The 21985-nt window shown below is 42.0% G+C and overlaps 1 protein-coding gene across 1 annotated transcript; it reads left to right on the forward strand.

The window, feature by feature from the left end:
- The first annotated feature begins 182 nt into the window (after positions 1-182).
- Positions 183-21708, forward strand: mmp28 (matrix metallopeptidase 28). Its single transcript, XM_067594516.1, is given in 9 exon segments — positions 183-331; positions 333-443; positions 2396-2472; positions 6890-7086; positions 14508-14729; positions 15246-15491; positions 19214-19363; positions 19947-20114; positions 20851-21708. Coding segments are annotated over 9 exon segments (1617 nt in total). The 5' UTR covers positions 183-280; the 3' UTR covers positions 21246-21708.
- The last annotated feature ends 277 nt before the right edge of the window (positions 21709-21985 follow it).

Below are 21985 nucleotides of genomic sequence, written 5' to 3' on the forward strand. Positions count from 1 at the left end.
ATATCAGTTTATACAGCAGACATTGACATCCCTTTTTAAGTGAAGTGTATAAAGTATGGAGAGCCTGCCACGCTCTGCCGGTGTTTTGCCCTCAGCTGTCGTGCCGGCAGGCGGACACAGAGGGGCGGTGCTGGCCCTCCTCCCCTCCAACACTGTCTGCTTAAACTGGCTCCGTCAGTCCTCGCAGGGATGGAGATGTTAGGCGAGCAGCAGCATGCTCTTAGTCACTGACAGCGCAGGAAAAAACAGCAATGGAAAACATATCAGGAGCTGAGAGGAAATGCGCGGTGTGGTGATAGTGTGGTTGTCCCGCAATGAGCCGCCGACCTCCGGAGCCTGTCAGTGGAGCAGGACGGGACATGAGGGCAGCGTGGATCCTGACTGTGAGCGCCCTGATCAGCGCTCAGACTGCCGGAGGATCTCCGCTGCTCCTGGATCCTGAGGTGAAAAGAAAGTCGTTTTAGACTTAGTTTTTTAGCAGGTAGATGATAATAAAAGTTATTTAGTAACAATTATCAATAACTGAATTTAAAGTAGCCTAACTACACAAACTAGTTGGAGCCACCAGAGGATGTAAAAGGTGAACAGTGTTTGATGAGAAAAAAGTAACCCAAATGTCCTGTTTGAGATCTTGGAGACTGCTTGATGCTTCACAACTTTGCTGGTTTGATGAATGATGCTTATAAACATGTTTCTGAACGTCTCATCAGAAAAGGTCACATTAAGTTTGAGATCTCACCTGTAAAAAAATGGTTGAGTACAGTGGATGTTTATATGCTTTACATCTAATTGGTTTTGATGCACTTTCTATGCAGCATTACGGCTCCTAAACCCAGAATAAGCCAATTTGGACTTCTTTTATTGGAGACTTGTCTGGGGTCTAATTGACGTCAAACATAAGCCAGGTCACTAAGTGAGATACTATACATTTCTTTGTCTGTGAATGACTCCTGACAAATAAAAGGAATATATATTTTTCTTGCATAGCCCATATAACATAAAACATGACATATTTCCTCATTTGTTATTTCTGTGTTTTGTCACTGTCTTCAAATGTGCAAGCTCAGTTTATGTCAAAAGAAATGGGTTACCACTTCAATACTTGTACAATTTTGCATTTTAACAAGGCTAGAAGAAAAGAAACATTTAAAGGAAAACATGGTTGATTGGTTGCAATAATTATAATTTCTATACATGCAACAGGGGGCTCAGTGGGACAAAAAATGAAATTATGGCAATTTCAATAAAATACAAAGGTTCAAAAAGGACATTGAACCCATTTAAAAGAGAAATATACCAAAGCTATTGTTGTGATATTAGAGAAATTTTCTTTAAGGCTCTTGTACTTCCATACAGTGTTTAGACCATGTTAGTCATATAGCTGCATATATAACATACAAGGAGACCAAGCCCATTTAAAAAAAAAAAATAGAGCTATTTGTGTCTCAGGGAATTTTGGATGTTACAATTTAATTGTCCCACTATGGTTTAGGACTGCTCTAGTTTAATTTGACAGCTGTCTTTTCTGGCCATCCATAGACACACACACACATACATATACATACATACACAGTTCACATTAAAGCTGTAAGAACATATAACATTATTACATGTGTTTCCCCAACATTACTTTTGCTCTTACATAAAACAATACCCTCCGGCGTTTCTTTATGTGTTTATAAAGGGACATTTTTGTTGCACATTCCTGTTTGGCGGAGCACATCTGTCATCGCTTCAATTTTAATTTCCAACCCACTTTCACCACATCTGTAATCATAGCTGCGCCCGCTGTTGTCTGAACACGAAACCTGCTAGATAGACACGAAGGGCTGTGATAGAAAGATCATGATATTAAACTACCAGCATAGCTTTTCTCAAACCAGTATGCATCACCATCTGTTGTCATGTTCCCTGTTGGTTCTTTTTTTCCTCTTTACTGTATTTTATAGGCGTGAAATGTCTGAACTATTCTCTGCTGGCATGCTTACATGAAATTCTTGCTAAATAATAGCTATAAATTTAGGGACACTCCAGTGGTTTCTTTTTCTTATGGGTGGTCCAGCTCTGTACATCCTCTTTGGCAGCCTAAAGCAGATACAGTACAAATGGAAAATTATATTTGTACATTTATGATGTGTTTTTTCCTCACAGGAAGGTATGCCTCTCTGGGGTTTTACCAGAGTGTGTTCTTACGAGAAGCATTGTGAGATCTATAAAATCAACAGCTGTGATCAGAGTTCCTAAATGTCACTTTACAAACTTTAAAATATTATAAAAGGGCACCTGTATGCAGTAATGACCAGAAAATAGTTTTGTTCTGGAGTTTTCTATCAGCTTTATGTTTCTTGGGGAAGTCTTTCTGATGCAGTATTAACAGATATTATAACACTTGCAGGTTTTTCTGGAAAAGTACGGCTACCTTCATGAGGACAACCACATCCACAATGCAGTTGAGATGCAGTCAGCCATCCGGTAGGTGAAACAGCTGTTATTCATATATTGTAAAAATCACAATGGACCACTAAAAGTCTTAAAATGAACGTAATATGACGCATTTGTTTATCTCTACACCTTGCTGATGAGAGCTAGCTGGTTAGGTTCATCGGGGGGAAGGGTGAGCTCGGTGTGGGACGAGCCCCAGGGCTGAACGTCAGTGCAGGACAGTAAAACACACCCTCACCTCTGCACCGGGAGACCTCTCCTGAACCCTCTCTGAACCATCCAGGAATTTCAAGAACCTCGCCCTCTGGCCTGTATTACTGAATGTACTTCAATGGAAACTGATTGAAAAGCTCTGCCTGTACCGAGAGCTTGGGCTGATGGTTGGGTAGTACACTGTGTACGTTTGACAAGCTCATGCGCAGCAGTTGAAACTGCTAAATCTGACAACTTTGAATCACACTGATGCCAATTAAATATCTGCTGTCACTGGTAAATAAATAAAGTAAGTAAAAGTTGCAATTTACTTGTTATTATCCTCAAAATGTTTTAAGCTTTTATCCTCAAAATTGAAATTATAAATGGTTGTATTTGGCAAGTTTCTTTTTTACAAATATTTGGTTCAAAAAATATTTTAAGGATTATTTGTTTTAAGGAAGAAAAAAAAAAACGTCAAATACCAGTGCACAGGTCAGTTACATTGCTATCTCAGTCTCTCTCCTCTGCTCCACTGTTACGTCTGTCAGCAGGTCTCAACGAGGGGAGTCACATCTACCTGCTACATGATGCACATTTCCTAATTTGGACATCACTCCCAGAGTTGGGGGTGTTCGCCAGAGATAAAGCTGAGCTACTGACACACGCAAAGTGCTTACAAAGGACTCTCCATGACCTGTTGTTCCCCTTCTCCTTTCCACAAAGTTAGGTTGTAAAAAACAGGCAATAAATGAAAAGTACAAAGCAAGAATCGCCTTTGAAGTTCTTCCCTACACATCACATGCTGTGCTGTCTCTGTGTTATGGGTGTATAAATAGGTAGAGGTCTGTATGCAATGAGGCGATGAGTAATCATCTTCAATCTCCTTAGCTGGAAGGAGTGGCGTGTCCTTGCTAGAATTTTGTACTCCCTGCAGCTGCAAACATAGAGCTTGTAGGCCTGGTCCAGCTTCACCAGAGGGTCCAGGTTTATGAGTGATTCCTCCAACACTGTCCAGTGTTTGGAGCTGTTTGCAGGCAGGCACATGGCAGGAGACTGCACCATTGGCCTGATGCCATCTTGTTCCTCAACAGCCTGCACATCCTCCTCAGGCTGGACGGTTTCTTCCTCTGGCTTGTGAGGTGCTGGTGGTCTGTGCCACTTTGGCGCAGGATCTTCTAGATCAGGACACTGTAGACTCTTGGCAGGTTGAACCTGGAAAGGATCTGGAGCTTCTGCAGCTGTGCCTGCGACATGACATGGTTCATGTGTGTTAGCAGATTCCTGAGGTGGTTGTAGTCCACAAAATCACCATTCATGATTAAGCCAACACAGCTGACAAAGGTCACCACTTGCAAAAGTATGTCCCCACGATGTCCTATTGGCAGTCGAGAGAGGACCTTCTCCATCCATGGCATTCCATGGTCCCTGTATTTCTCCAGGGTCCTGGAGAAGGCAAGGGAACACCTTTCGATTTCCATGCAGGCCTGCAGGGTCATGGCTGCCACTTTGGTAAGAGGAGAAGGTTGTTGGTCCCCTAGGTGGACCTGGACAAAGTCCTTTCCATTCCACCACACCTTCTTGGTGCCCCTGACGTCCCTGAACTTTATAGCTGGGAAAAAAGAAACCTTGTTCTCCACAAAGCCTTGCAACAGATAAGACTCCACATCTTTTCCAGCTCTCTGCACCAGGATGAGAGCCCTTGCAAATGTGTTTGGCGCAGGAAAGCTGTCCTTGGTAGCCAGATCTTTACAAAAGTCCTCCAGGGACAATGCAACGATGAGTCTACCTGGTGGGAAATCACCACAGACACTTGAGAGGGGTAGCTCTGTGTTTCTTTTGTAAGGATCTAGCAGCACTCTGATGAGAGCCGCACCAGTCACTGATGGTGCTGCATCAAGGACCTGACAGAGGGAAAATACACTCTTTGCGCATCTTCTGAAGCGTATCTCATGTCCAATGATGGAGTGGGGGAGTTGTTTCCTCAGAAGTGGCATTTGAGTGAGGTGCTAGGCCCAGGAACCCCCTGTGATTGGTCAAACTTTTGTCACTCACTGTGTTTGTGCCCAGGCTCGCACTGAGCTGAAAGTCCAGTGGTGACAGAGGCCAGCCATCGAACAGCTCTTCCAGTGCTAATTCACACTGGAATGCCTTCCAACTGGCATCAAACCTTGCCACTCCTTCACTGGTGTAGTTCTCCTGTCTGAGAGTGTCAGTCAGGTACCCTATCACCTTGCGGAGAACTGGGAGCAGACCCTCACCAGAAACTGTGTCCTTGAATGGCACAAAGATAGGACACTCTGCAATGAGAAAGTGTAGTGACTTGAAGTCAAAGTGGGCCGAAGGGTCAATTAACCTTGGGATTTCTATCTTCAAACCTCACGACCTGCTCAATGTGGCATCCCATTTGACAGACAAGTCTGTACTGCAGGTCCCTCATGTGATTCAAGTAGCTGATGGCCCTTGAAAGGAGGGAACTTTGATATTAGGAGTGTGACAACCCACATGTAACAATTGCACCATTCACAGGGTGCTTGAATGGCATCTGAACGTATGCATGTGGGGAGTCCACATACAGCTGGACAAATGTGTCCTTGCCTTCTTTTCCAAGGACACCCATCAAGTCATAACTGACATCCAGCCCAGTGTGGTCAAGATTTGTCTGGAAGTTTGTGGCCTCATGCATCCCCAATGTGGAAAATAATGTGCCTCTGAGAACCACAATGTCTTGCAACCCAAATCGGGAAAAAAGGACATGGTTGTCAGGGTCCCTGGCCACAACCTTGCAGGCCATGTGGACAGACACTGACCTAACAGATGATGGGTCAGCTACAATATTGACAAAGCGTAGCTCTGATCGATCCAAACTCCACTCAGAAAATAAGCATTTTAAAAGTTGTTTGCTTGTCATCTTGTGAACTGGTTGCCAACTGCCGTTATAAACCAAAAAGACCCCCCTCCCTCCCCCAAACAGAGTGGTACATCCTGTCAGCCGAGGTGTTTCCTATCTGTGAAGCCGAATTTAGCAGCTCCTCGACGGACTGTTTCACCCTGACGAAACTGCGGCTAGCGGAGCGTTAGCCGCTGCGTGACCGGAGGGAAGCACAGCCAGCTAGCCTCTGCTAGCCTCCCAGCTAACGTTAGCCCCGGTTCTGCATGTTGATCCAACCAGAACACTGAGCCCCGGTTTGTTGTTCAAATTAAAGTGGGAAGAAGCAGTGGGTCTGACGGGCAGCTTGAGTGAAGTGGAGCCTGCAGAGGAAGCACCGGGACCATCAGGGTGAAACAGACTGTGGAGGGAAGCACAGTTAGGCGGCGGAGGAGATGGCAACACATCGGCCTCTCATAATCGGCATATATGGCTGATACCGATGATGTGCCGATAATATCGTGCATCCTTAGTAGTAATTGTGACATCCTTTTGATTCGTTTATTGCAATTAAATCATAGCAAAATCTAAGTTTATTGGGTTCATGCCACTTTAAGGTCTGTAGTTGTCGTCTGGGAAGTGCAGTAAATAAACAGATTTTTTGGGGGAGTTTTGTGAGTTAATGCAATTTATCAAAGCAAAACGAATAGAGAAGAGTTGATGTTTTTGATGTATTTCTCAGTGTTTACAGATAAGTGTCTGTATGAATGTTGTTAGCAGGAGGACTGAGATGGCAGGCAGGCTGAGCTTCAGTAACATCATTGGCTGTATGGGGAGAATAAGCACAAATGGCAAAACCGGCGCGAGTAACGTGAGGCGAAAATTTGCTTCGTTGTTTGGTGTGAACACAACATAAAGCTTTAGCTCAGTGGTCAGCGCAGTCGTCTATTGTCTGGGACACTCCAGTTCAAGAGCAGGTGTGGGGATCTCCTTCATAAGGTAGTTTATTCATGAACACTTATTGTAATACTTTAATTTTCTAAAATTAAAAGCGTAATGAAAACAAAATCAAGATTTTTAAGCCTCTTTCCACTTTTATTCAAATGCAAGTGCAAATAATTTTGCTGCCTCAACAAATACAGATACAAATATAAATACTGGGCTCTCTGCACATCCCAAATATGGACATATTGAATCTCCAGAGTTATGACTCCACAAGTTCCTCAGAAACACAGATGGATTCCATAATCAGGAATCTCAGTCTGGGCAGGGAGGAAGTTGGATTATTTATACCTCTGTTGATTCACATGCTGTATAATTGCCATGATCGAAAGGCCAAATGCTTGTTCAGGAAGAGCGTCATGCAAACATTTCCGGTCTTTGTAGGGAGTTCCAGTGGCTGTCCCGTCTTCCTGTCACCGGTGAACTTGACAGCGCCACCCTGAGGCAGATGGCAGAGCCCCGCTGTGGGGTGTCAGATGAGGGCAGCCAGCAGATCTGGGCTCAGAGGGTCAACACCATCTTCACCGGAGGCAGTGTCAGTACAGCAGGGCGAGCACAGCGCCGCAGGAAGCGATCTTCAGGTATTGCATGTGCGTGTGTTTATGTATGAGGTCACCATGTTTGTGTGACCTGACAGACATCTTGAAGCTGTAATATCATTCCTGATCTTGCATGTGGAGGTTTTGTGTGTCCTGTGGAGGAGTGGTCATAATAAGCCAACACTTAACTGGGAGGGTCTCCCTTCGTAAACTAAAGCACTAAATAGAGTTGAAGGTTGTAATTAAAGCTGGTGGAGTGTCTGATGTTGCACACGTCACCCCGGATGATTCCTGCTCTTAACTGCAATTATACACGTCTGTGATTCCTGTGCATTGTCTTTACAGGGTGAAAATGTGTTTTTTTTTTTTTTAACTTTAATTGAGGGAATACACTCTCCTCTGTGAGTTGGGAAGTCTGATTAACCTTAAGTCAAAAGTAATGTGCTGCATGGTTTGAAAAACGCTTGCTTATTTAGCCATAAACAATGTTGTTTTTCTTGTTTTATAAAATAATGACATTTGGGTGTGTGAGGGCTTTCTCAAACAATAGCAACACTGTATATGCTGAGCTCCAGTTCTGATTTCCAGGCACAAATCCAGCAGATGCTTTTAGTTTCAACCAGTGAGCCACTTTGTGTAGCTTGATTGTTCCCTTAAATTCCTGCAGAAAATTATGGAGAGTCCTTTAGGATATTATCCTAATTTTCTGAAAGCGTTCATTGATGAGCAGATCACTGCAATTTGAACCGGCTAAAGACTGCCGGATTTAAAGTGTTTAACGGTGGTTAAGAGTGGAACTAAACTGCTAAATTGCCAAATTTCTTGCAGACTCCATGAAGTAATTGAGCACCAAGTCATTCCCTTAAAATATCATTTTTCTCCTCCTCCCTCATTGAAAAATGCAGAATCTACAAATATGCAAATATTTTTCATTTCAGAGTTTAACTTCTTGACACAAGATGTCTCCAATTTCTGAGTGTTTTGTGAACTGGAGGCTTCAAGTTTCCATGTAACATTTGAGAAAGTTGCCTACTGGACCAGGACTGGCTCCCAAACTGGTTGTGATGTCACAAATCCCGCTCATATGTGTACACACGTTTAAACTCAGATTTTCGCTGAGAAACTTTCCACTTTCAGCAGATAAATAAGAAAACTGTCTTCTAGTCTCAAACTCTGCACAAACATAATTCTGCACATTGAAGCTCAGACATCCAAAGATGAAAGAACAAGTAGAATTTTTCAATGAAGGAGGACTTAAATATAATTTTTGATCAGATTACTGCTTCCACGAAGGAGGTAATACTTTTGGTTCTGTGTGCACCCTGCTATAGAATAACAGGTATGTATGTGTGTCTTTTAGACCTTTGTTTTCATGTCCTCTGTTCTCGTTGTCACTCTTTTCTGCTGTCATTCTCCTCACATCTCCTTTGTGAATGGACAGCAGCAGCAGTGTGGTGACAGCAGCAGGAGAAGAGTGATGTTTTCTGCTCTCTCTCTCTCTCTCTCTCTCTCTCTCTCTCTCTCTCTCTTTACTTGTGCCTCCAGCCTCATGATGTGTGAAGCCTCTGCATTCCTGCCTGTCACTGAAAAGGTTGGCTAATGTTCAGGGAATGCAGCGGTGGCTGATGTTTGCCGCTGCCTCTTCATGTCGGTACCTGACATGTTCCATCTGGTAAACACATCCACAACTGACTGACTGGATTACGTTGTTTGCCGAGCTTGCTGGCTATCTCAATGGCCAGATATCGCACCGCCTGAATGACTGGATATCTTGTTGAATGACTGACTGTTTGGCTGGATTACAGCCTGTTCTCGTGTAAGAAAACAACTCTCGGCCATTATTTTGGTCCCAGACATGACTCATGTGACAGGCGGCAGTAGAATTACACAAAGAGATGCGTTAATGGCAGATACTTTTACACCCTCAGGTCAAACCTCTTTCAAAACTGGCTTCATACATCCACTGATGTAGTTTAGCAATGTAATAACTTTAGGTGTGAGTGTGTAGCTGTGTAACCACCGCCCTGTACTCAAACATTAGTTTGCTTTGCTTACAGAAGCAGCAGATATGTTTCTGCGTGTTGATTGAACAACGCTTACAGGAAGAGTTTTATGTTTGGTACATTTGGTCTAATAGATTCAGATCGTTTAAAATGCCAGAAAGCGGAGAAAGAGTATTTAATGGTAAATAACAAATGTTTATTGTGTGAACTCTCTGAACTAATGAGGCGATGGCTGGGTGCATGCACACAACCACAACAGAGAAGGAAAGAAGATGACTGTTAAGGTGCCCGGAATGTGAGATACTGTGAGATGGATCCTATTGATGCTAGTATCAACACACACACAAGACTGAGTGTCAGTAGTATCGATGTTTTAGGTATTGTGACTCGACCAATGAATTTCCGAGCTGATGTACTCTTCTCATGCTGGACTGTTCATCTATTAGTGGTCTTTTTTTCCCTGCAGTTACAGTTAGATACCTAAAGATAAACATGACACTTGCCTGCAGGCTCTGGCAGAACGCAGATGAGACAGATGTTATTTACTCACAGCAGTGGCGTGATGTCATTTTATTTTGTGTGAACATCGCTGCCTCTTGAGTTTGACCTTGACGTGTGGTGGAATCTGAATGTCGTTCCCACTGATATTTACAGAGCTGGCATTCCACCACCCTTGTCCAAGATAAGTGCTATAAGAGCGATGTGAGGTGTGTGTGTGTGTGTGTGTGTGTGTGTGTGTGTGTGTGTGTGTGTGTGTGTGTGTGTGTGTGTGTGTGTGTGTGTGTGTATATATTTTTCAGAGGTGTGCACTTATGGATCTGTGCTCGGCACTGAACACTGTTAACCACTTAGTTGCCATTTTTTTAATAACATATCTCTTATTGTATTTTGACACTATTTCAATAGATCGGAGTTCATGGATTTGCTTACTAGAGCTGCAACAATTTCTCGATTAATCGATTAGATGATCGACAGAAAATTAATTTGCAACTATTTTGATAATCAATGCCTAAAATTCCTTACAGCTTCTCCAGTGTGATGACTTGCTGCCTTTCTCTGTTTCATGGCATTTTAAATGGAAACTTTTTTGGTTTTGGTCTGTTGGCTGAGACAAAACAAGCCACATGAATATGTCATTTTTGGCTCTTGATGAGCATTCTTGTCTACGCTGGTGGCATGACTCTATGGATGACAATGTCGGTTCACCACTGTGCCTGGACTGAAGTATCTCATATCATATCTACTGTATGAACTGCTACACGAGTAGTTCCCAAAGGATGAATCCCACTGACTTTGGTGATACCTGACTCCTCCAGGACTACCATGAGATCGACAGTTTTGGTTTTTTAGTGAAATGTGTAAACAACTATTGGATGGATTGTCATGAAATTTAGTGCACACATCCATGTTTCCTTCAGGATGAAGTCTAATAACTGTCATCATCCTTAAACTTTTCATTAAGCAACACCATTAGGTCATAAATTCAATTTGTCCAATATTTTTTTAGTGCTATTTAGCAAATCTTAGCATCCTAACCAGCTAAACTAAGATAGTTAACATGGTAACCAGCCGCTGTTGTTGGTAGTATTTAGCTTTGACTGTACTAATAGCTGTAAATTCTCAGTCTTGGTCAATATTATTTTACAATATTATTAATTCAGACCAACGGTTAATCAAGAAAATAATTGACAGAGTATTGATAATGAAAGTATTTCCTTGTTGCTCACACTAACTGCCTGTATTTCTCTCCTCACTTTCCTCTTTGTGAATTGTACCTTCACATCTGACTGACACACACACACCAGAGCCATCTGTGTGTGTGTGTGTCAAACAGCCTGTTCGACACCAGCAACAAACAAAATCTCTCTGCACCTCCGCAAACAATAACTCTGTCTATCAGATGATCTCAGTCACTTCCTAATGTCTGTGATAATCTAGCCTCCCTACACTGCTGCTGTGGATGTTAATTATCATGTTAATTGCTTCCATGAGGGAAGTCGAGGAATGTCTTGTGTATCTGACTTCCTGGCTTCTCTGCCGTCCTCGGGGACCTCTTACTCTGTGGCGGTCTGGGATGGAGAGAAGGCGCCTGAGCTCTAATGGAGAATACTGGTCATGTGGTTACAGCTCTGATGCATATAGTTCATCTGGGAAAGAAAAATCAAGCTTGGTTGGGAAAGTCAGGGAGACTCCACTCTATGAAGTATTAAATCATGTGCAAAAATCAGACTCATAAAGGAAAACAGGTTGTAATGACAGTGACATCACTCCTGAGGTTAAATAGTTACTTTCTTGTATCTTTCTTGATATATGCAGTGCTTCCACTCTTTCTGCCTAATATTTATGTGAACTGTTTACACAACCTTAAACTTTACACTTGTAGACTGTTGAGTTGCAGCTGAAGCACAAATTCTGTTTGTGTGTTTACTCACACACTGTTGTCATTGCCAAACCCATGTCGTTAATGGCTCCAGATTTCCAGATATTTTCATGTCTCTAGGGTGCTATTGAGGTCTCTCTGCAATTCACAGTATGTAGTGCATACACTTTGTTTATCGCCCCCATCTTTTACATGACTCTCTCTCTCTCTCATGCTGTATATTATTTAAGCGGGTACAAATGGCATCAAAATAATTTGAAACACAAACACGTCCACATACCCTGTGCAGGGTTTAATGACTGGGCAAACATGTGTAATGCAGGCATGTGTGCAGACCTCCCACTCACATTCGGCCTCAACGTCGGGGCAAACACATACATCCACTTCATTTTTAAATATTTTGACAACTGCAGGTGTGTTATCTTTCCACGTTTTTGGTTAAGCCTCAAACATGAAAGTACGTGTAAATCCGGTGAAGTCATCTAAAGTGCTGAACCTACTGCTCACTCTGCTTCAAATGAGTTTGAATCTAGCAGTCATTCTGTCTCTGACTCTTTTATGAATCACTATGAAGTACAATGTCCTAATTCACCACTGCAAAGGAGCTTTTACTTGTCTGTCTGTGTCAGAAAGAGTCAAAATCTTAAAGATTTAAGATTCAAATTTTGTTCTCAGATCAGCCTTGAGTCAAGAAATGTTAAGTTTTCAAAGTAAACATTTTCTCGAAGTCTACACAACTTCTTATCTTGTGTTCACCGACTCTTTCCCAGCCTGGTCCACTTCTCCACATCTACTCTGTACAGTCAGAGTGAGCGGCCAGCCTCTCCAGCTGCCTCTCCCTAAAGGTTCATATTATCTAATGATTGTTTCCTGCGTTTGAGGCAGCCTCTCTGTCTGCTTGTCGTGGATGTGTGCTGCATGGCTGAGAGCATACGTGTGTTTGCTTTGTCTCCAGATTGCCACACTGTGTAATCCTACATACTGTATATATGAAGAGATTAGAGCCTTGTAAATTAAAGAACACCTAAATGTATCCCCCTTCCCTCACCTTCCCTCTATCCCTGAACAAATGTGAGATGTTTGTGACATTTGCAATTACGTCTTAGCTGGGAAACCACAGACGTGTGTTGAAGTAAATTGTTTAGTCAAGCGTGTGCTCATAGTGCTTGATAGTTTACCCAGCTGTGAGCTAACACACTTAACGTATCATTTTGGCCTGTTAGATGTGGAGAGGCTCGACTCTTAAACATCACTGTTAAACATAGGCTATCTGGCATCCGAATTTATAATACAGGATACGCAAGATGTAAATACATAACCACTGTTTGTGGAGATCTTTTCAACATACTTCTACTAGTGTTAAACAAATGATGACACCACTGTAGACGTCAACTGACAAAACCAACAGAAGGAAAAAAGACTAAAACAAATAATTGTTGCAACCAGGGATTATTTTCATTATTGACTAATCTGCGGATTATTTTCTCGATTCATTTCTTGGGTCTGTATGTATCATTTCTGAAAGCCCAAGAGGACATATTTATATAGCTGGTTTTGTCCAAACAACAGTCCAAAACTAAAGACAAACAAAACTAACTTAAGACAAAGAAAAGCACAAAATAGCCAAAACTGGGTAATGTTTGGCTTTTTTGCTTGAAAAATGACTGGAACAATAAAACTGACCCATGAACTGAGGACTGGACAGTGACCCATGAATGACACTGAGGAAAATGGACCGCATACAAGAGAAAGGATGCGTCAGTGAGAAAAGGTCAAAGGTTCAAAAAAGGAAAGAAAGATTAGTGCGTCTTATTTACTACTTTTGTTATTAATGTAGTTTTGTTGTGTTTTTGTTTAATGTAAAGTGATTGAATATAAATAAAAAGTTTTTGAAAAATGACATGAACCATTAATTGATTATTAAAATAGCTGCTGACTAATTTCTGATGATGGACTAATCATTTAGGCTCTAAAACAAACTGCATGGTCACACTGTATTTGTACTTTTATTGAGTTGTGATCTCAGTAATAAAAACGTTAAAAGGCTGCTTCCCTCCCTTTTGACTAGAAGACTGAAGATTGATTTCCTTAATTTCAGTCCAGTGTCTCACTTAATAAGTTATTTTATTTTGTGTTCCACAGGGTTGTGATCCATTAAAAAGAGATTTTTTTGTGATGTTGGTGCAGATCATCTCCTGTATCAGTGATAGTGAAACCAGGTGTGCATCATTAGTGACTTAGCAGCACTGAGTTGTAGGATGAAGGTAAAAACTGTTCTGCAGTAAATGACATTCTGGTAAAGCTGGAAGATTCACGGATATGTTTGTTTGTCCAGAGATAAACTGTGATTGTCAGCAGTAACAGAGGAAGCTTAAATTAATGTTTTGTTTCTTTCTGTGTATTTTTTTTTTTTAAACTTTGTAACGGTCGAGCTCACCAGAGCAGATGGTAGAAGACCAGTTAATGGTGTATAGCAGCAGGAGATTTTAGGAGGTTTTAGCTGTAAAATTTGTCCTCTTCTTTAATTTTAAGTTGGTTTTGTTGAACTATTCCCTTGTGTCTTGCATTTGTTTATTCACGTTTTTATCACTAAATGCCACATTTTTTGGATGGGCTTCCGCCTACAGTCCTGCTTTCATCCATGACCCATTTAAGTTTTTCAGCACCAGCCAACATCAACTCGCTTTTATAAGTTGTGGTGGTACGAGAAACAATTTGATCTAAATGTAAAATGACCTACATTCAGGTGTGGGATTTCAGTTCACTTTGAAAATATTAAGAGAAAAAGAGGTCATACTTTAATTAATTCAACATTACAGTATCTATCTTTCTAGCAGAGAAGAAAATACCTCATGCCATCCAAATACTCAACTCTGGTTACTGGATTTCTTAAGTTTTCTTGCCTATTTTCTTGCTCACAGGAACGTTGGCAGGATTTTTCTTTTGATTATCTGGTGATTTCAGCTTATCTAGCTTTGCACTCAGTGTACGTCTCTGATTGAGACTATGAGCTTCATACCTGCACATCTCATATCTCTGTTCCTGTCTCTGACTGTCTGTGTGTGTGGGCTGCTCTTCAGCTGAGAAGTGGTACAAGCGTCATCTGACCTACCAGATCGTGAACTGGCCACGCCACCTGTCTCCTGGCTCGGTGCGGCTGGCTGTGCGTGCTGCCTTTCAGCTGTGGAGCAACGTGTCAGGCCTGGTCTTCCAGGAGGCCCCTGAAGGACCCGCAGACATCCGGCTGGCCTTTTACGAGGGAGACCACAACGACGGGGCCAGCAACGCCTTTGACGGACCAGGTCAAGGACAACCACACAGTTGCAGTCAAAGCTAATAACCACAACAAATTAGCTTCAAATATTGTGTGTGTGATGGTTGTTTTGTGTGTGGCTGGTCTCAGTTGTGATCTTGTGTGTATGTAATTTGTTCTCAGGCCTCTCTTGCAATCTTGGTCCCACCAACACTTCCTGAATAAACAAAGCTTAACAAGTTCTGCTGTTTATGTGTACACAAGAACCTGATTATTGTGAATAAGCCAGATTAAGGTCTGATGACACACTCTGCGCTAGCCCTAATTCCACAATAACAACAGTTTACATGATATGGAAACATTATATTAGTGCCACACATGGAGGAAACCTATCAGTGTTTGATGATGAACTAACAGAGCTGAACTTTAAAGGGTGCAGCTGGTTGCACGTATAACTGAACACATGAGTCTGAATCAAGCCATAACTATATCTAGATCATAACTAGGCTCTGATATATATGGTGCAACACTTGTCAAACCGTGTCCCTTCCTCTCTGACCTTCAGGAGGAACTCTGGCTCACGCCTTCCTGCCTCGCCGCGGGGAAGCCCACTTCGACATGGCGGAGAGGTGGACGCTGAACGGACACAAGGGACACAACCTGTTCATGGTGACCGCCCATGAGATCGGACACACTCTGGGACTGGAGCACTCCCCCGTCCGTCACGCTCTCATGTCGCCGTACTACAGGAAACTGGGCCGCAGCCTGGTACTGAGCTGGGACGACATCATCGCCGTGCAACAGCTGTATGGTGAGATGATGTAACACTCACACCTCTGGTTGATTGACACAAACTAATATTATCTGTTTTACTTTTTAATTCTTGTCTACATCCAAACATTTCCAAATGAGGCTTAACTGGAGGGAAATGTTTTCTTTGTTCAATGGAAAGTGTGTGGTCCTGAGGTCAGGAGGAGTGTTAAACTTAACACCTTCACTGGACACACACAGATATTTTTACCACTTTTTCTCAGGTTAAAAGTCTGTCGGGGTGGAACGAAAGCACTTTTAGTGGTAAGATGACAAATGTCTCACTGTCTGGCCTCAGGACGGTGCAGTAAAGTTGCATTTTTTAGAAAGAACTATTACTGAAATACGCAGAACTTATTAGATGAATTTCTGACTTGGTATGAAACCAGACTGTCTTTGAGGAAACGCATAAGTGGAGTCATTTCTGCTCTGTTGCCCATTAAATTGTGAGTCATGGCACTGAGCTGTGAAAAGGCCAGAGAGGCAGCCCTGAAGGCCACCAGCTGCAAACACAGAACAAGAAGGCGTAGACTGGAGAAACCTCTCCTACAGATATTAAAAATCTATGAAAGAAATGAGAATTTGATTAGTTGCGTGACACTCAAAAAGCTCATATAGACAAATTGTTAATTTCCCAGCAGTTCGTCTACACACATTCAAACTTCCAGTGTTCTTGGAAAATAAAGCTCAAAACTATGAATGTGATTAAAAGCTGGCTGCAGTCTTTGTGAAAGAGATTACTGAAAAGCTTGATTTACAAATCAGACAGAACAGAAAATGTTTTATTGTATTCTTGGCAGACATGGAAAAACATCAGATCACAAATAATAAAAGAAACTCTCTTTGATTTTCAGTTTAATGTGTCTTAAAAAGAAAGAAAGCAGAAAGAGATGAATCTATCAGTTTCACTTCTGTGGCCTCTGAACTGCTGGGAGAAGAAGGTTTTAGACTGAGAACAGCAGAGGTGGTGTGGACGACAAAACAACTCTCTGCCCTAAAGACACACATACACACACAGACTGAGTGATTTCATCACTGACAGGACGGCTGGTTTTTTACCCAGTGGCCTGTTTTGTAAATTATTATCTATCCTCTCAGAGCTGCACACACAGTGTTTACCTGCGAGTGCTGTCGGCTCTGTTGTGATAGATTACTGGTGTTGTTGCAGCGTGTGGGAGCATTACATACTGTATCTCTTTGAGTAGTACAAATATTAGTTTCTGTTTACTGTGAGCGTGTTGTCCCTCCCGGCGTGTGTGTGTGTGTAATGTGCTGCTCTGCACAGTTCTTCTATTGCTCATGTTTTTCTCTGATGCTGAGAAACCGATTTCACTTGTTTGCACCAAAACTAGCTACTTCAACTCGACCCTCCTCTCTGATGGTTTGATGCTCTCAATCTGCAAGTGAAGGAAGTAACTTCATTGCTTTTAGCCCTTAACACTGGAGTAAAATGGCTGCAAAGGGCCGTAGTCGGCCATAGTTGTGCAGGAATGTTTGCATGGCTGCAGGATGGTCACTTGAATAATTCAGCTCTGAATTTGAGATTCAGCTCAACAGACGCTTGCAGTCAGGCTGCGTCCAGCTGCCTTTTTCCTCTGTTTAATATCTTGAGGAATCCCATCTGCTCTGCCTCTGGAAATATTCTGGCTTCGGTTTCCTAAAATGGTATTTGCCTTCCTTTTCTCTTCAGGGTCTGCCCGATTCACTCTGGATTAAAAAAAAAAAAGCTACTGACCACCCTGCTGCCTCAGCCAAACCTCCTCTCAGACACACGTTTTCATTTTCAGCACAGTTACACTCAGTAACTTGATGCCACTTTACTATACTACTATTAGATTAATTGCCACTAATGAGCAGCAATTAGAACAGATGATTAGTCTTTAGTTTGCATTGACCTGCATTATAAGCTGAAACTGCTTGTATTTGGAAGTGAAAACATTTTCTTGCTTTCCAACACACTTCTCTCTGATAACTTTTTTTTATTGCCTCATAAAAAATAAAAAAAAAAGTTATCCAGGATTCGGGTGGGGTTCAGGAGGAATTTAACTAAGTACAGCATGTTTTTCTATCAACCTGATTCTCACCCTGTGGCAGTAATTTCTGCAGCTGCTCGCACGTAAATGTCAAGAAGCTCCAGAAACAGATATGGACAAGAACCGCAACTGACAGGACTACCAGCGCTGTCAAAATGCTACATCTGCTTAAAGATATGAGCTTTAGGCAGTGTGTGTGTGTGTGTGTGTATGTGTGTGTATATATATGTATATGTATGTGTGTGTGTGTGTGTGGGAACCCTCCCCAGTGTTGGCATTGTGATCTGATAAGAAGCAGATGTGAGCAGTCTGAATATGTCAGTCTCCAGAAGTCCTGACCTCCGCTGATTGCTGTGTGACAAGAAACATGAAAACCCTGCGAGCATGACACATTAACCAACACGCATGTGGTGTTTCTGCCTTATAAGACCATGTATGTACAGTATGTATGTACAGTTAATGTGTCCAAACTTTTGACTGGTACTGTTTGTATGGTGAGCAGCTACACTTAAGATGACTAACAGGAATAATATGTACAGACTCAGACCCACAAATGAAGAGTCACTGAACACCAAACTAAAAAATAACTATTTTTTCATACAATACATTATGTTGTACACACACTGTACTATATGATAGATGTCTGAAAGCACAATAATCATCGTCTACATGTCCTCTTGTAAACTAAAGCTTTTTTGGAGGAGGCTTTTCTCAGTGTACTCACAACTCTGCACAGACTTTAACAGGAGGCTTAAATTCTACTGTGTATAAATATCTGTAGTGGATATTTACACATGTACATATCTTACAAGTAGGTACTAAGTGGACCTCCAGTTAAGGTTGTAAAATAGCTTGTAAAGGAGTATTTTTCCATTGTAGCGTTCCTGCTCTTACTTCTGTAGAAGATGATGAGTCAGCGTAAGGAGAAAGGTTTTGTGTTTTGAGTGGAGTCAGACATCCAGCGCTTATCAGCTGCTCCTACATTCGTACACACTGGACACACACTACAGTGTTATCCATGTGTTATCCGCTGTGGTGTGTGTGTGTTTGTGTGTGTGTGTGTATCTATTTTTCCTGCAGTCTTGATTTTATCCTCCTCCTGCACAAATGTTTGTTCAGCTCTATGCAAACAAAATGGCTGTAATCACATCTAAAGCATCGCCTTTTACTCTTTGATTTGCTATGTTGTCCTTTTCCTTTTGTATTGGTTTAATCTCACATGCCAGGATGATCTGTGTTATGAAGCTGTACATGCCAAACATAAATAGGCGGACTCTTGTTTGGGTGCTAAAAATTCAATGAGATTGTTTAAGGTTTGAGTGGGTGCCCTATCTGCACTCTTTGTTTATTTCCACCAGTATACATCAACCCAGCCACATCCTGTAAAGGACAATTTAAATGTTAACATTATCCAAGTCCTGTTTTAGGAGAACTCTCCACTGTTTGTCTTTCCAGGATCATTGGTTCCCATGATGTCCAATTTAGAAAATACTTAAATTGCTTTTGGCTTGGACGATAAGTTAGACTGTCTGTCTGCAAAGCTTTGTTTGGTCACAGTATGTTTTCTCTGTATAACCAAATGATTCGAGAGAAATTTAAACACAGCAACTTTCTCAAAGAAATCACATCATCCTTCATGGTCTTGGTTGCTGCCTTTTTATATTCACTGTCTTTGTTTCTTTGTCCTCAGGTAAGCCACTGGGCGATCGTCCTGTGCGACTTCCAGGTCAAGTGTTGCACGCTGCACTGCAGGAGTGGGAGTTCACAGAGATCCACGACGGGCATCAGACCACAGGCCAGCCTCTCTACTGCCGGGGCGTCTTTGATGCCATCACTATGGGTGAGATCCAAATGAAGTAGTGTTAGAAAATAACATTCAGCCACATCCTCTGTGGTTGAATGTTGAAAAAAATCAGAAAATAAATGTAAGATAAATCCTGCAGAAACAGCAATGAATCCTGTTATTTATCTCTTTGAAGCTGTTGGATGAAGCCATATGAAATATTTCTTCAGCACTATCTCGATGAGGCAAAACAAGAAAAAGAGCCGTTTCATTCTCTTCTTCAGTAGTTTTAACTCGAGGTTTACTTACTAACTTTTTCCAAAGCTTTCATCCACATCTGTCTAAACCATGATTACTGAACAAACTCTTATCTCCTGATGACGACTATAAAATACCGTTGAATGCTTCAGAAAAAAAGTACTAAGTGGACCTCCAGTTGAGATTATTTTGTCAACTATTACCGAGGTCAGGAATGAACTTTGAAGCTCAGTTTATTCTTGTTCAGGGTCCTTTCCCAGCATGTTTTGGGCAAAAGTAAAACAACATCCTGAACAGGTTGTCAGACTCGCTTATTATTAAATCTGGTACCTAAACTGTGTATTTACCTTCATGTTTTCCTGTTCTGTGTGTGTGAATCCAGACCAGAATGGGACGGTGCTGGTGTTTCGGGGCAGTGTGTACTGGACAGTATCAGCTGAAGGCGGTGTGAGCGGCCCGCTGCCTCTCATTCAGCGCTGGTCTGACCTCCCTCTGGCCATCGAGGCCGCTGCCTTCTCCCCGCTGGACTCCAAGTGGTATTTCTTCAAAGGTACGGCTTCACTGAGCTCATTAATGAGACTAACACGTCCTTTTTAAGACTTTCCCTAAACATTTGGCCAACTTCACCTTTCTGTAAAAGACCCAGAATAGATTCTATTGTGTCTTTTAAAAAGCGAAAGTGCTATTTAAAGATTTTACTGCACTGCAGCCTCAGCTGTAGATTTCAATAGTTTCACCTTTGTGCTAGTGACGTGTTTGCTAAGTCTAACTTTCCTGCTTTGGGCCAAAAACCTGACAGTTTCACTTATCTGCTAAACACAAAACAGGTCTATGTAAAATGGAGACGCTTTGCTGAGGATTTCATGCTACATAAATCATGTCCACCTTAACTTTTGTTCTTTGTGTGTGAACTGTGAAAGACACTCACTATCACTTTGCTCTAATACATCATAAGCAGGTTCCATTTCAACAACAGCTAACGTGCCAAATAATCTTCACCAAGACACTTAAAGTCAAAATACTTCTTCATTCAACATCTTTGGATAAGAGACTAAAATAAAAGTGCTTTCTGTCTTTTTTTACTTTACTGTTTCAAAACAGATTAACTTATTGTATTTCTGTGTTTTGATTGAAACCTGCTGTGAGCATTGTGATATTAAGCACTTGATACTTATGATCAAATATGATTTGTTAAAATGTAAATAATTTTTGCAGGACTAATGTAATAACAGTGTTATTGTATGGAATTGGAGGGAACTCAATCCTCCTTGTCTGATGGTTTGCAGGGAAGCGGATGTGGCGCTACACGGGCAGCGTGCTGGACCCGGGCTTCCCCATGAAGAGCAGCGAGTCGGGGCTGCCTCGCCATCCTGACTGTGCCTTCTATTACGCCCCTCTGGGTCACATGGTCCTCTTCAAGGGCTCCCGCTACTTTGTCCTCAACCTCAAAACTCTGCGCCAAGAGCCCTACTACCCCCGCAAGCTGACAGATTGGAACGGAGTGCCACAAGGGACCAATGGGGCACTGACCCGTCCAGACGGGCGCCTCTACCTGTTCAGAGAACAGCGGTTCTGGAGATTTGACCCGGTAAAGGTGCGAGTCACCAAAGAGGGTCTGTGGGCCAAGGATCTGAGCTGGACTGGCTGTAGCAACACTCCTCAGAACAACAGCATCCTTTGACCAGCAGAGGGAGCTGTATTCTTTAGATAAAGTGCAATGAGTTGATGTGTACTGTACTGCAGAGGGGCTATCTTTTTTTTTATATAGCAAAGACCCACATTTAGATCATGAGTTGCAGCCTGGTTCATTAAACTCATGCCATGTAGGGGCTTCCAAAAATAAGCCCACACATATTGAGGCACATACAGTATTTATACTGCAGAACAATTCATAGTACTGTATATGGATGTGCAATTATAGCCTTGTTAATAGAGTTTGAATAATAATAATAGGAATTGCACACTGTGAAGTGAGCAGGCTAGAAATGCTTTGTTAGATGACACTGCAGCTGGATCTGTGCTTTTAAAACCATCGTCTTCTCTCTTGTAGCATTTGCACAATGACAGAAAACCTAGAAATGTGTTTTTTATCATCTCTCTAACAATGACAGCAACATGTAAGATGTATAAACCACTGTTACTTATTTTGGCCTGTGATTGTGCTCTCTCCCATATACTTGCCGTAGATGTTTGAATGAGTAACCAGACTAAAGTGACAATTGTTTCAACAATGCGATGCATTTTTAAAAAACACTTGTAGAGGGAAAAAATCATTCAACTGTAACTGTGAAATGTTTCCACATTCAGCCAAAGATCAAATTCTGTCTGGTTTGGGGCTGAAGGCTGAACAGCAGCAGTTTGACAACAGTGTAATTATGCATCTGGGAAACATTCACTTGTGACCTTTTTACTCCGCCAGAT

Source organism: Thunnus thynnus, chromosome 7, assembly GCF_963924715.1.
Source record: "Thunnus thynnus chromosome 7, fThuThy2.1, whole genome shotgun sequence".
Taxonomy (NCBI): Eukaryota; Metazoa; Chordata; class Actinopteri; order Scombriformes; family Scombridae; genus Thunnus; species Thunnus thynnus.